Source organism: Alexandromys fortis, unplaced genomic scaffold, assembly GCF_014885135.2.
Source record: "Alexandromys fortis isolate MF-2015 unplaced genomic scaffold, M_Fortis_MF-2015_v1.1 scaffold_34, whole genome shotgun sequence".
NCBI lineage: Eukaryota > Metazoa > Chordata > Mammalia > Rodentia > Cricetidae > Alexandromys > Alexandromys fortis.
This window is the reverse complement of record NW_026067933.1, coordinates 3056322-3070964: the sequence shown is the minus strand read 5'-3', so window position 1 is coordinate 3070964 and position 14643 is coordinate 3056322. Positions and strand designations below refer to the sequence as shown.

The 14643-nt window shown below is 37.4% G+C and overlaps 1 protein-coding gene across 5 annotated transcripts in view; it reads right to left on the bottom strand.

Annotated features, from left to right (window-relative positions):
- Cadps2 (calcium dependent secretion activator 2) overlaps positions 1 to 14643 on the bottom strand; it is a 533470-nt gene that overhangs the window by 155533 nt on the left and 363294 nt on the right. For all 5 annotated transcript variants that reach the window (XM_050145948.1, XM_050145944.1, XM_050145945.1 and 2 more), the window contains exons 10-11: positions 14519 to 14627; positions 10935 to 11135 (exon numbers count right to left, since the gene is read on the bottom strand). In XM_050145948.1, the coding sequence (XP_050001905.1) occupies positions 10935 to 11135; positions 14519 to 14627 (310 nt within the window). The remainder of the gene's footprint in view (positions 1 to 10934; positions 11136 to 14518; positions 14628 to 14643) is intronic.

Here is a 14643-nt window from a genome sequence, read left to right as displayed (position 1 = left end):
CCTTGCAAAGAGAAGTAACCGGAAAACAACCCAGGTCTATTCATAAAGGAAATGGCAATGATGGCCAGAAGCCTGCTTTCCAAATGGCAAACTAGGGCAGAGATAAGCACACAGCTTCAGCTGGATCACTTCCAGTCTGCTTTTTGTATGGAGCTTTTAATGGGACCAACTTCAATGCAGAAATGGCATTGAACGCTCTCAGGCTTCAAGTTTAAGAGACATGAAAAAGCGAGCATCGTGTCTGTGCAGATATGCAGACAATGCCCCCCGTCCCAAATGGCACTTCAATCAAAGGTTCAAACTTATTGTTCTTTACAGATTGCATCTTTCAATGCCTGTGGACCCTGCGGGTTTATCAAAAGGCACGCTTTTATGATTGCTTTCATTAATGGTGTGTTTTGTCAAAGTCTTCAATGCGATTTACTAAATATAGACAGAAAAGGCCCTACACATCCCAAAAGGAGTGCTGGGGTGTTACTACATTAGCTCTGCACTAAGCAGTCAGTGGCTGGAGTGGACTCTGTCACAACTATAAACATGATCCCCATTGTTCTTTCAACTTTACACATAAATCCCTTTCTGGTCATCACAAGAAAAGAGTCCTAAATGCAAGCTAAGTGTAGTTTCTAAAACCTATGTGGAACAACCCTAAATCTGCAAAGGAAAAGAGACAAAAGTTTATTGATCAAACCCAATTATAGAGTCAGGCTCATAATAAGACTCAATATTGATCTGTGGACATGATGCTAACATAATCAGTCACATTTAGATATTTAGTCCAGATCATATTGATCCATGTCAAGTTCAACTTTCAGCCATATTTGTGGATGGAAGAACTGTATAATTCAAGCTGAAGGGTCTTGAGAATCACATTAAAAATAAAAGACACGAAGATGGATGTATAGCTCACGTCCACGTAACATGAGAAACCCGAATGCAGCAGCAAAGCAATGGAAAACAAAGCACTGGCTACGCAAGGTATGCCACGGTCCTTTCTAAATAAAACACCAGTTGTGTGCTGTTGCATTTAATGACTACCCAAATGATAAACTAGTTCATACGCTAAGTGGTATTAAAGGGATGAACACTAAACTTTTCTCCTTAGATTGAGAAATAAGACAGTCCAGCTTCTCTTACATCCTGTCTACAGTCTTGTAAACGTTGAATATGTTACAATATGAAACAGCCTCAAATGAGTAGGAGGCAGAACACCAAGGAAGGCAAAACACATGCATCTTCCAGTTGAAGGAGCTGATCTATTTTAGCATCTTCATTTCTCTAAGTACAAAATTTGCTTGATGTCACCTTTATGAGATGATTATTTCTATGAAATAACTGATGATTTTTATTCATTATTTCTTTCAGCAGAGGTCATAAGAAGCAGTTAAAAATAACGACCATTAATGGTTTATCTGTGGAGAACGGGATATGTAATAAATTTCAGAGGAAAAACTCTCATAATTCTGATGTTATTATAAAGGTTTAAAGAATCATTTCTAAAAGCTACAGGAAAGTAGTCTTAAAAACGTATATTTCTGAAAACAAGTCTATAGTTAATTTTTACAAGTAAACATTTTATGAACTAATAAAACAATATTTTATAAGATACAGTTTCAAATAATTTTTACTAATGTGACAAAGCACAAGTGAATGGAAAATTATTTTTGACAACTAGATAAATGCTAACATTATACTCACAAATATTAAGTCACAAATGAATATTCTCCTTCAACTTAGAAAATACAAGCAAATGAACTCACTAAAATTTTAAGGTAAAAAACAAAATGAGAGCCAGGAAATGGTGGCACACACCTTTAATCACAGCACCCCAGAGGCAGAGGCAGGTGAATCTCTTAGTTAAGGCCAGACGGACCCACAGAGTGAATTACAGGACAGCCAGATCTACCTAGAGAAACTCTGTCTCAAAGAAAAAAAAAGAAAGAGAAAAAAAAAAAAGGGCTGGTAAGCCAGTTCAATTTGTTAACAAGCTTGTTGAGTTGAGTTGGATATCTAGAATCCGAATAACACAAGGAGAGAATTGTCTGCCTCAAGTTGTTCTCTGAATATCATACATTTGCAAAGGTACATGCTTGCTACCGAACAAATAAGAATTAAACAATGATGATGATAAAACCAACAACAACCTATAGAAGGGCTACAGCTTTGTAAAACACATTCTGTCAAGAACCAGCATCTCTGCTTCTATGTCAGAGAAGCAGAATGCAAAACACTGTACGAAAAGATATGTCACCATTAGCTTCTATCAACACAGAAAAATTAAAAACGAACTCCAAAGAAATTTAGACCTCCCTCTGTGACAAATGTTTTTGTTTTTAGCTTTTTCTTTTCCATCCAATTTTTATGTTTTTTTTTTTTTAAACTAAAGTTGGTTTAGTTGTCTGGCCTTCATTTTAAACAAAGAATGGCAATGTATATGAGTATGTATGGCACACTATGAAGTACAAAGATGGCATCAGCATAAAAAAGAGGGAGTAAGACAGAGATGCATGCTACAGAATGCTCGTTATTGTCAACAGAAATTTCATGTTATATATTAGGATATAGTGTCACAGAATATACAAAGAGTAGAAGAGCGAGTAAAGTGCAGCAGATCGACAGGTCACATGGCACAGTTAATGGCTGTGATAAAAGCAGCGACAACCTACTTATTTAACAAAACCAGTTAAATAAGTCTGAAGTCTCAATTATACTTTTCATGAAACCTACACCCTACAAAGCTGTTACTTTGTATCTTTTGTGCATGTCTACATTTCTTCATTCACATTTTTCTCATAAACTAAAACAAAAATTAGCTATAATATTGTCTCATTTTTCATTTTCAGAACATATTTTCATGTAGTTTTCCTTTGGCATAACTTATATACATTCTCTTTAAAAAGACACAGTTGTGACATCTGAATCAGTTAGGAAATGTGTTTCCAATCACCTGTATAGCCGGTATCTGTTGTTTAAAATTGGGTTTTTATCAGATTACCTTCAATTAATGTTTATGGTAAGAAAAAATGATTCAATATTTTTTAAAAGTAAAAAACCTCTAGAGTACTATTCAAATGTTCACCGCTACGATGCTAGCACATTTTAGTTTACTTCTGAAACAGTGTAAGAAGATTATCACAATAAGCCGGCAAGCAATAAGCTTAAATGATGCCTGTGATAGTGCTATAAATTGTGATGATTAACCTATGGACTAACTACAGATGTGGGGCATGGTAATTGAGAGTGCTGGTGGAGTTTCTATGGTAACAGCTGGATATCTATGCTCTAACATCTTTAGGTGGTATTGTCACCAAGAGTGCTAATAGTAGATGGAATCAAATCTAAATTGGGCAATACTGCTGTTTGCTAGAAATTCGAGAAGTGATAGAGGTTTCAATCAAGTGGAATGTGAAAATTCGAATGTTTCATTGGGATAATAGCTGTGTGGACTCATTAGAAGAGAAAAGGAGGTCAACGGTTTTAATTTATACAGATAATACTGACTTGAAATTAAGCAACAGAGCAAACCCAGAAGGACCACCAAAGACCTGGCTGACCTCTCTGCTGTGAGGGAGGATATTATATTGGGTGGGCACTGACCCCAGCTAGCTTTATGTGCCAAAGGATCCACATCTCCAGAAGGGCATTGAAGTCAGAGCTCAGACTATGCAATGGAGAAATTACTTTTCTACACAGTAATGACTCTGGTGCTTTTGCTGCTCTTAGTGTGGTGAGCTGTTGTGTGCATACAACAGGAAGGGCATGAAGACAGACGAGGGCAACTGAATTAGGAAACTTTGAACACCAGCTGGAAGTTACTGAGGAGGCTGGGATCAGGGCTCAGTAGCAAAGGACTCTGATGACAGGGATTGCTAGCTGAGACCATTTCTCTTCTGTAAAACACAGAACCACCTTAGATGAAACTGCTGAAATAAAATTCACTTTGCTATGCTTAAAACTAACACATGCTTAAGGGGCTTGCCCACAGCTCCATATACCTTACACAAACCTGTCTGTAAATTTCTTGTAGTTAAAAATTTACAGGAAGTTACCTGTAAATTTGCATGAGTTGGCAAAACTGCCATGTTTTTTTTTATCACATATATGACCTGCAATGAGTTATGTATGTAACAATATGTGTATATAACTAAACACATGCTTATACAATAGTTTTATAATGTTTTAAGTTTCTGTGCAGTTAAGTCTGGTAAGTATGGTCTTATATATGTAGGTTTTTGCTTAAGACTAGAGGAACAGTTAATACAAACATTTAGGAGTTAATTCATATCTCAATTCTTGATCAAATAATTTAATAGCTTCTTTTTGTTATGTTAGTTAAAGTTGACATGGTATGTGCCTTGTTTTTTTTGTAGTAAATAATACAAAATTATTTTCACACAATAAAAGTCTTAATTAACAATGGAGACTGAGGATTATAAATTAGCAAAGTAAAAGAGTACTGAACATTTACGAGAACTAATATGTTCAAGGTGAAATAAGCTAATGCTTTACCTCTGAAGTGTAAAATTTAACATGGAAATGAGGAAAGTAAGGTGTTGTTAACATGGCAACACACTAGCAACGTGGAAAGCAAGTTCCCAAAATAAAGCGCAAGCTCTTGGATGCTCACCTTACTAGGCCTGGATGGAGGTGGGTGGTCCTTGGACTTCCCACAGGGCAGGGAAACTTGATTGCTCTTTGGGCTGACTAGGGAGGGGGACTTGATTGGGGGAGGGGGAGGGAAATGGGAGGCGGTGGCGGGGAAGAATCAGAAATCTTTAATAAATAAATAAAAATTAAAAAAATAAACAAATAAATAAATAAAAAAAACATTAGGCAAAAATAAAATAGATGGTAGTGTTTCTGGATCATGGTTATAAAACATTATCTTGTTTGTAATTCTGTAATATTTAATTATGTAATATATGTGCAAGTGTGATCATGTAATTGTGTTACTATGAGTCCAGAAGAGTGGATTCGGATCCCCTAGAGCTGGGGTTACAGGTGGTCGTGAGATGTCCTACATGGGTGCTGGGAACCAGATTCGGACCTTCTGCTGAAGAGTAAGTGCTCTCACCTCCTGAGTCATCTCTCCACCCCCTGCTCACATTTGACATTTATTATTGGAGGATAACTGTTTTGTCATGTGGCACTAAGGCCAAAAATAGATCATGCTATATATGTAATTAACAAAAAATGAAAAGCAAGGTGGTGTTGGATTGAGACAGCAAACAAAGGGTAGGTAAAATCCTGCTCCCCTGTCCAAGGCAGCTTGCTACATTTGAAATGGAAAATTTATTAGCAGCACGTGTCTCCCGTTCTGCTCACTCTGTCTAAAGGGTTTCTACACAGGCTCAGATATAAAGACAAGATCTGCTTGTTGGAGAGATCTATGAATATGTACTGTTGTTGACGTCCTAAAAGATAAGGTGATCTTCTACTAAGTTAAATTTTATAAACATTATTTTGACTATCCTTAAATACTCATTATGCTGAGTTATTTTTAAATCTTTTTTTAAAAAAAAATAAGAAGTAAAGGAATATACAGGCTAGATAAAAATGAGACCATTAGAAGAAGAAAATAACTGGTCCTTCAATTCAATTCATTAATTATGAATGTTTTGGGTATGAGTGTGCCTACCTTTTCTTATTACAAGTAGGTTCCTAACATAGAGGAAATGATAGCGTACATAATCTATAATGTTTTTGCTTCATATATTCGGGACATTTTTTGGATGTTATTACAACATTAGCTTTACATCTACAAGAATAATAGGTATTAGATTGTTTTTACCTTTGTTGTGGTTAAATAATAAATGTGAGAGCTAATGAAAATTTTCTAAGTGTAGCTAGGAAGTTGGAGGTTGATACTGTAAAAGAGATGACAGTCTTCCAAGTTCTTATCAATACAAAATTATACTTAAGCAGAAATAAAGAAAAAAACACAGAGAAGGAATTACAGTTACACAATGAGTCGCTTTACGTTTATGTTATCTACTTTTATTGATGATTAATAAAGTGTTCCAAGAGATGACCAGGAAGGAAGAGAAAGGAACAATGTGGAACCATGGAAGGCAGTGAGGGATTGAGAGCAAACTGAAGAAGGTCAGAATTCTCGTTCTGATAAACAGGGAATGTACCCATCTTCCTCCCGTTTCTTCCCTCAAAATTTGTATTATTGTTTATTTATCGAAAACAAATTAAAAACAAGAGGTCTGCTCTGATGAAGAATACAGCTAGCAGCTTGCCAACAGAGGAAGGCATCATTAGCAGTGATAACAGTTTGCTTTAAGTCAGAACAAGTACACCCCAGTGCCACCCAGCCTGACTGGCATTGCCTTAATCATAAAGCGACACCAGACAGGAAAAAAAAAAGAAAAGGATGTCAGGAAATGTCCTAGGGCAGTCTTTTCAACTCGCCAAATGCCTCCATGATTCCATGAACACTCATGCGCACTATCAACCAGTATAAAAAGTGAGTCAATATAAATGCAAAATTTATAAGGTAGCTTATATAAATTTTAGATACAGAATAAGCACTTAAAATATTGTTTTAGGTGAAGTTTTTTTGACATTTCAACTGTAATGTCTTTTTCCTTTTTTTATTTCTTAATTTCATTTTACATTCCATCCAAAGTTATCCCCACCCAGTGGCAATTTCTTATTTATGACGTTAATGATGCTGTAATGATTGATCTCAATTGTCAACTTGAGATGGATAATCACCTGGGAGATGGGCCTCTGAGAATTCCTGTGTGAGTTATCCTAATTAAGTTAACTGTGGTGAAAGGATCTGCCCACCATGGGTGGTGCTATTCCCTAGGGTACAATCCTGGATGACAGAAGAAGAAGAATGTGAGCTAAGCTCAGATGCTCATTGATTTCTTCTTCCTGACTCTGTGTGGCACATGGCTGGCTGCTTCCAACTCCTGGTCTCTTAGCTTCCCCGGCATGATCGAGTGTATTTTGAACTGTGAGCCAAAAAATTCTTTCTTCCTTAAGCTATATTTGTCTGGGTATCTTGGCATAGTAACAGAAAGGTAACTAAGACAGGTATAACTATTTAAAGAAATGAGAAACCAAGCATCTAATTCCAGCATTTTAGATCTGATGCAGGAAGATTACAGACCACGAGTTCCATCACGAAACATTGCCTTAAAAACAAAAGCCAACTAACAGCAAGAAAGAACACAGACTTCATCAAAAATTGTTATACATTTCTTTTGAAAAGAGCTGTTATAATTTATAGTAAATCAAGCCAAAGATGAGAAAATATTTGTCAAGTAAGAAGTTTGACAAATATCTTGCAGAATATAGAAACATCTTTCAAAACTCAATAATAAGAAAGTAATTCAAACTAAATATTGTAGAGGTCAACCAACAAAGAAGATAAATGGACAGTAAATGACCAAAAAAGAATAGTGTCACCAGAAACCATAGGTTACTAATGAAAACCAGGGGTGGGTTAACTACAAGATTTTGATTAGAATCCTCTGAGGCCCCTAAAACAATACAGACATTTACTGTGTCTGAAGGTCGCTTACCAGAACTAGATGGGCAGAGTCTACTACTGAAGACAACACATGTTTTGGTTGTAGGACATACAGAAATCTAGCTAGAACCAAGATGAAGGCTTTCTTCCTGCTACCAAGCTGCCATAATGCCCAAAGATACTATCCAAGATGTTTGGGGGAAGGGCCGGAACAGTATTTTCAATAAGAGTCTCACTCAGTTGTAGACCTTGTGTGCTCTACTACTGACTAGCCAGACAGAAAGATTCCCTATGCTGCAATAGTGGCAAGCCAGTAATGGGAGCAATCAACTTCTTTTTGACTGGATGAGAGGCCCACTCCACAGGAAAGAAATCCCCTCTGATGCTGTGAGCCTGGCCAAAACCCATGGCTTAGGAGGTCATAGGCCATAGTGAAGAAGCTGTTCTCATTTTTGTTATAAACGGACATAGCATATTTCTCAATAACTATGTTTGTATACATTAGCTTTGGTCAAAGAAGTTTCCTTTTACAGTGGGCAACAGAATAACTGCAGAGAGTCGGAAATGAGAAATTGCAGAGCCTAAAGGACTGCTAAATATTTTTCCTTAAATAGGAGAACCACTTTTCTCCCTTTAAAGTTCAGAGAACCCCATAAAAGAGGAACTGAAAAGCATCTAAGAGCAAAAGAGAAGAGAAGGAGGAAGAGAGTGAGATGGACTGCCGTGTGCAGAGACACACAAGGCCCCAATCATCCTGAGTATAGACAGTTAATATTATGGGAAGATGGAGATGCGTTTTCTTCAGTGTGTAATCACCAGTAAGAAACTCATACTTGTAAACAATCCCTCACCCAGGATCCTTCAAGAAACTAAAAAAACCTCAATGCATCACACACAAAAATAAATAGGAAAATTTAAAAAATCATGACTGTAAAAAGGAGACTGGTTGGGAATAGGAAAGACGCCTATAGAAGTGGGAGGACAATGAAAGGTGAAAACAATAAAAATACATCACTTACATGTGTAAAAATGTTCTAATAAAACACACTAGTATGTATAATTAAAAGTTATGCTACTTGAAAGTAAAAAATATGTTCATATATGGGCAACAACACACTAGAAAAATAGGAAATATAGATACAAGAACAATCTAAGCATGACATGTTCAGAAATTAGCCATGCTAAGAATAAAGGAGTGTTCTACAGAGAAAAGGTTAGTGTGAAAAACAGTGTAGAAGTTTTGAGTAAATGAAGATTTATTTTCTAGTGCAGCTGAAACAAGTTAGTATTAATCAGGCAAGATTTTGGATACATTCTAAGTATTTTTTCTCTATAAGAGTAAACAGGAAAAATATAAAGTGAATATCGTGATATTTTATTTGTGTTTTAATAAATAAAGTTTGCCTGAATATCAGAGTACAAAGCTAGCCACACTAAACAGCCATAGAGGCCGGGCAGTGGTGGTGCATGCCTTTAATCCCTGCACTAGAGAGGAAGATAAGGCAGGAGAGAGAAGCAGTGAAACCTGTGGTTTGGTAGAGAACACTGCAGTCTACAGTCACTCTGAGGACAGGATCACCCTTTTGTTTGTCTAAGTCTTGGTAGAGGTAAGAACTCTCTAGTGGTTGACTGCTTTGCTTTTCTGGTCTTCAGTCTGAACCCCAATATCTATCTCTGAGTGTTTATTATTTGTGCTACAAGTGATCATAACAGTAGGCAGATGTACTTCATTATCACAAAGTAAATAGCAAGGAGAATGGGATTAGGTTCACACACGGAAACAGGAACGAGAATTTCCAAAAGAGAGGAACAAGAAACTAATACTCCAATATTACTCATGAAGCACTGACTGCTCACATATTAAACTCAGATTTTCAAGAAGACAAAGAGGTTCACATTAAATACCGTGGAACAGTATCCCACGAGATAAAGGACAGAGTATGCTCTATGAATGTGGACAAAATACTTTGTCTATGAATGTGGAAAGAATCCAGTTCTAAATACTGTTATGTCTATTTGTCTGTGGAGAATCCAAGTCAGGAGAAACAAGAGTATAGACCATCCAGAAGGGACAAAATAATTCAGGGATAATGTCTGATTAGAGCAATAAAAGTACACAGAGGAAGGAAAGTATTCTGGTGTGTGTGTGTGTGTGTGTGTGTGTGTGTGTGTTTGTGAGCTGACATAGCCTTACATCTGATGGCTCAATATGATAGCCCATGGCATCATTTCTAACCTGACATTTTCAGCAGAAAAGATGCCATTGATGTGGCCAGGCTGACGGAAATGTCTAAACGAGTCCCAGAATGAGTTCTTTGCACTCCACGTGGAGTGTAGCATAGTTACCAAGTGACTATGCACTACTGTGGCAACAGCCCCCTGAAATGTGAAGCAAGGCATCCAAAGGTGGCAAAGGAGTTGAGACGAAGGCACAAAATCCCACCTTTAATTGTTTGTCCTCTTTAGAGCCTTTAAAGATGCTCAGATGTAATCTACTGAAGAGTGTCTAAGAAGGAGAGGGTAATTATTTGATGCATGAAAAGGAAAAGAAGAAAATAATGCATGTCAAGATGTTACTATCCCGCAGGAGAATCTTGACAATAAAAAGCCACAACTTGAGATTAAATGTAGAGACAGAATGCTTTATGTTACGGAAAGTTTTCTAAAGGAGTGTAACAAGATAAAGTGATCACTGCCAGTGTCTTTGGAACTGCTCCTAATGCTGCTACACCGCAAACAATCAGCTACTCTGAATCAACAGGAAAGATGCACTGGGTCTGAATGTTTCGAATCAGCATACAGAAACTGACAGAACATTAAAGCGTCTGGAGATAAGAAAAGCTGTTTTTGTTGTTGTTGTTGTTGTTGTTTTACTATATGTTCCTCTTATCATTCTACAACACAGAAGGGACTAGCCCAATTATCCTTGCAGTTACCAAAAACAAATGCACAGTGTGATTCTTCTATATTCGGTGGAATTTCATAAAATTTAACTTCACAATATCTTCCTCCTAACAAGAAACCTAGGCTAAAGATACAAAAAAAATAAATAAATAAAATTTGCTTTTGGAATGTCTGCAGAATTTTAAAAAATGTTTTGAGATCATAATATAACTGCAACATTTCTCCCTTTCTTTTCCTTGCTCCAAAATCTCCCAGGTCTTCTTCAGATTCTTGGCCTCTTTATTAGTATTATTACTATTGCTATTAGATGCATTTATGTATACATATATATTCTTAAATAAAGCTGCTCAGTCTATCAACACACAGGTATCACTCCAGATTTATGTAAAAAATTAGATAACTAATTCTATGTCTAATAGAAACTACTTTTATTTAATTAGTTAATTAATAATACAAACTATAAGACTGAACAAATTTCCCTCAGTTTTATATTTTATTAAGGTTATTAATTGATAATCAAATTAATTTTCACAAAACTTACAAAGCTGAGCATCTGCATGGAGAGTTCCTCCTTTAGGATTTAGCTTCTGGCTTTGAACCACAGGAACTGGTTTATAAGACTGGCCCGTGGCCCTGTACATGGCTTGTACCCATAATATTCTGTCTTGTTCATCGTCACTGGCGAATATTACAGTATCCCCTTCTTTAACAGCGTTAAAAAACACCTGACCACCCTGAAGGCCTGTGGAAGAAGAGAAACACCATTAACATTTAAACGGTTGGCAGATTTTATTTACCCAGCCTCATCTGTATGAGCTCAATGCTTTAAATGCTCTTAGTTGAGAATCATATCCCTAGTCCACAATTTAAAGGGACACAACCAAAACACTTCTACATATAGATCAGGAAGACACTCAGCTCAACAACAGAGCATTAGGCAGTACAACACACATACCCCATAGAAACGCAGAGTGAAGTCTGGTATTCCGTGCCAGAGAAGTAAACACTTTGTGTTGGCATATTTACCATGAAGTGAAATATGAACTTAGGGGAAATAAAAATACTGGTAAGGTAGAAGTGATACTTCAGTTTGGATTGCAGTTTAGCCTTTGGTATTTCTATTTGTAAGTGAACAATTAAAGAATATGGCCACCAATTCGTACTTCATCTCGGTATGTTTATAAAAATGTATATAAAAATGTCTTACTACCTGTTTTTTTAACATTGCTGATTAATTTCACTACCTTCATATATCCAATTATTTATTCATTTTCAAGAACCGTGTGCTCAGTCCTACAGCCACCACAGATGGAGGAGCGCACACACCTGGAATCTTGATCTCAGAGTATTTGGAGTTTGGACTTGAGCTCATTGCAAGTAATGAGTTATGTGAAGGATGAGATCCCAGTCTTAACACCAATCTCACAATACTTATACCCAGAACATGAAAGCAATTTTTATACAGTATTCTTATTGTCCATGGATTTTAACTCCAACTTGTCAAATGAGGCCAGATGCAAAAGTTTCTAGCTGTGGCATCATATAAATCTTCAAAAAATCTTTCAGACTTTGATTTTAAATTTACTATTAGGTCCTTTTCAAACTACTTTAACATACATGGAGGGACAGAAATATAAGAAATTATTTTGTGGAGAAAATTAGAATATAATATATATATGTTGGAGGAATGGTATTAACTTTCACTGGGAGGCAGAGGGATGAAGACCTTCATGAACCTGAGGCCAGTCTGGTCTACATAGTGAGTTTCAGGCTAGCCAGGGATATCTAGACTCTGTCTCAAAATTTGTCTGTCTGTCTGTCTATACATTTACATCTATCATTTATTGCCATTTCATTATCTTCTCTGTAACTTTGCTTCCCAGTGATGTTTCTGCATGTATCTCATCTAATTTTTCTATCAAAATTTAAGTATTTTATTATTACACAAAAATTATAGAGATGAGAATAGACCCATATCTATCTCCATGCACAAACCTTAAGCCCACATGGATCAAAGACCTCAACATAAATCCAGCCACACTGAACCTCACTGAAGAGAAAGTGGGAAGTAGCCTTGAATACATAGACACAGGAGACCACTTCTGAAATAAAATACTAGGAGCACAGACTCTGAGAGCAACAATTAATAAATGGGACCTCCTGAAATTGAGAATCTTTTATAAGGCAAAGAACATAGTCACTAAGACAAAATGGCAGCCGACTGAATGGGAAGAGATCTTCACCAACCCCACATTGAACAGAGGACTAATCTCCAAAATATATAAAGAACTCAAGAAACTAGATACCAAATTACCAAATAATCCAATCAAAAAATGGAATACAGATCTAAAGAGAAAATTTGCAAAAGAAGAATTGCATGGCCAAAAAACACTTAAGGAATTGCTCAACATCCTTAGCCATCAGGGAAATTCAAATCGAAACAACCTTGAGATACCATCTTACACCTGTCAGAATGGGTAAGATCAAAAACAGCAATGATAGCTTATGCTGGAGATGATGTGGAGTCAGGGGAACACTCCTCCATTGCTGGTGGAAATAAAAACTTGTACAACCACTTTGGAAATCAGTATGGTGGTTTCTCAGAAAACTGGGAATCAATCTACCTCAGAACCCAGAAATACCACTCTTCGTCATATACCCAAAGGATGCTCAATCATACTACAAAGGCGTTTGTTCAACTATGTTCATAGCAGCATTATTCATAATAGTTAGACCCTGGAAAAAATTTAGATGCCCCCAACTGAAGAATGGATAAAGAATATGAGGTACAATTACACGATGGAATACTACTTAATGGAAAACAAACAAACAAACAAACAAAAAACCAAAAAACAAATTTTGCATGCAAATAGATGGAACTAGAAAAACAACATCCTGAGTGAGGTAACTCAGACCCAGAAGTGAGTACTGTATGTATCACACATAGCGGACACTAGCTGTAAAGGATAATGAGTTTACAGTCAATGACCCCAGAGGTGCTAAGTAACAAGGAGAACCCTAAGAGAGACATTCATGGATTCCCCCTGGGAAGGAGAAACAGACAAGATCTCCTGCGAAAATTAGGAGTGGGGAGAAGGGAGGGTGGAAGGGGAGGTGAAAGGAAGAAGGAGAGGGAGGAGGAGAACATGAGGGAATGGGATGCTCAGGAAGGGGGAAAGGACAGTGAGGGAGAGAAAGGAAAGAGATATCTTGATAGAGGGGTGCACTAAAGGGCTAGCGAGAAACATGGCACTAGGGACCTTTTCAGGAATCTACAAGGATGACCCCAGCTAAGACTCTAAACAACAGTGGAGAGGATGCCTAAGTTGGCCTTCCCCTGTAATCAGACTGATGACTGCCTTAGTTGTCATCACAGAACCTTCATCCAGCAACTGATGGAAGCAGATACAGAGATCTACAGTGAAGCACTGGGCTGAGCTACCTGAGACCAGCCCAGGAGAAGGAGGAGCAATAATATGAGCAAAGGGGTCAAGACCATAATGGGACACCCACAGACACAGCTGACCTGAGATAGTGAGAGCTCACTGACTCTGGACTGGTAGCTGTGGAACCTGCATAGGACCAAATTAGGTCTACTGAATGTGGGGGACAATTGTGAGGCTTGGACAGTCTCTGGGACCACTGGCAATGGGATGAGGATTTAACCCTAGTGCTTGAACTAGCAACTAGGAGCACATTCTTTTTTAGGGATACCTTGCTCAGCCAAGATATGGGGGGAGAGCCGTGGTCTTGCCTTAAAAGTGAAGTGTCAGACTTTGTTGACTCCCCATGGAAGCCTTACCCTTTCTGAGGGTTGGATAGGAAGGTGGGGTGGGGGGAAAGTGAGAGAAGCAGAAGGAGGGGAGGAAGTGGGAACAGGTGTAGCCATGTAAAATTTGAAAAGACTATTTTAAAAATTATTAATTAAAAAAATAAATCAAAAAATTATAGAGACTCAGATGGTGGTAAAAGACATAATTTGAACCTTAAAGCCTTGTCCATTTGCATGAGCTTCAGATAAGCCTTCTATTCATCAAGGGACATTTTAAGTGGAGAACAAATACAGAAGATTACAAAGCTGCGGATATCCACACACGACTGGAAAAGTGGTTCATGTAGCATTACCTGGGTGGGGGTCTGTGTAATCTACAGTGTATCCTTCCAGTTGCATTAATTCCTGTGGTTCAGACTTCTTTTCTCTGTAACTGCACATAGCGAAGGTGTACTGGCTAACCTGCTCAGTGGAAACA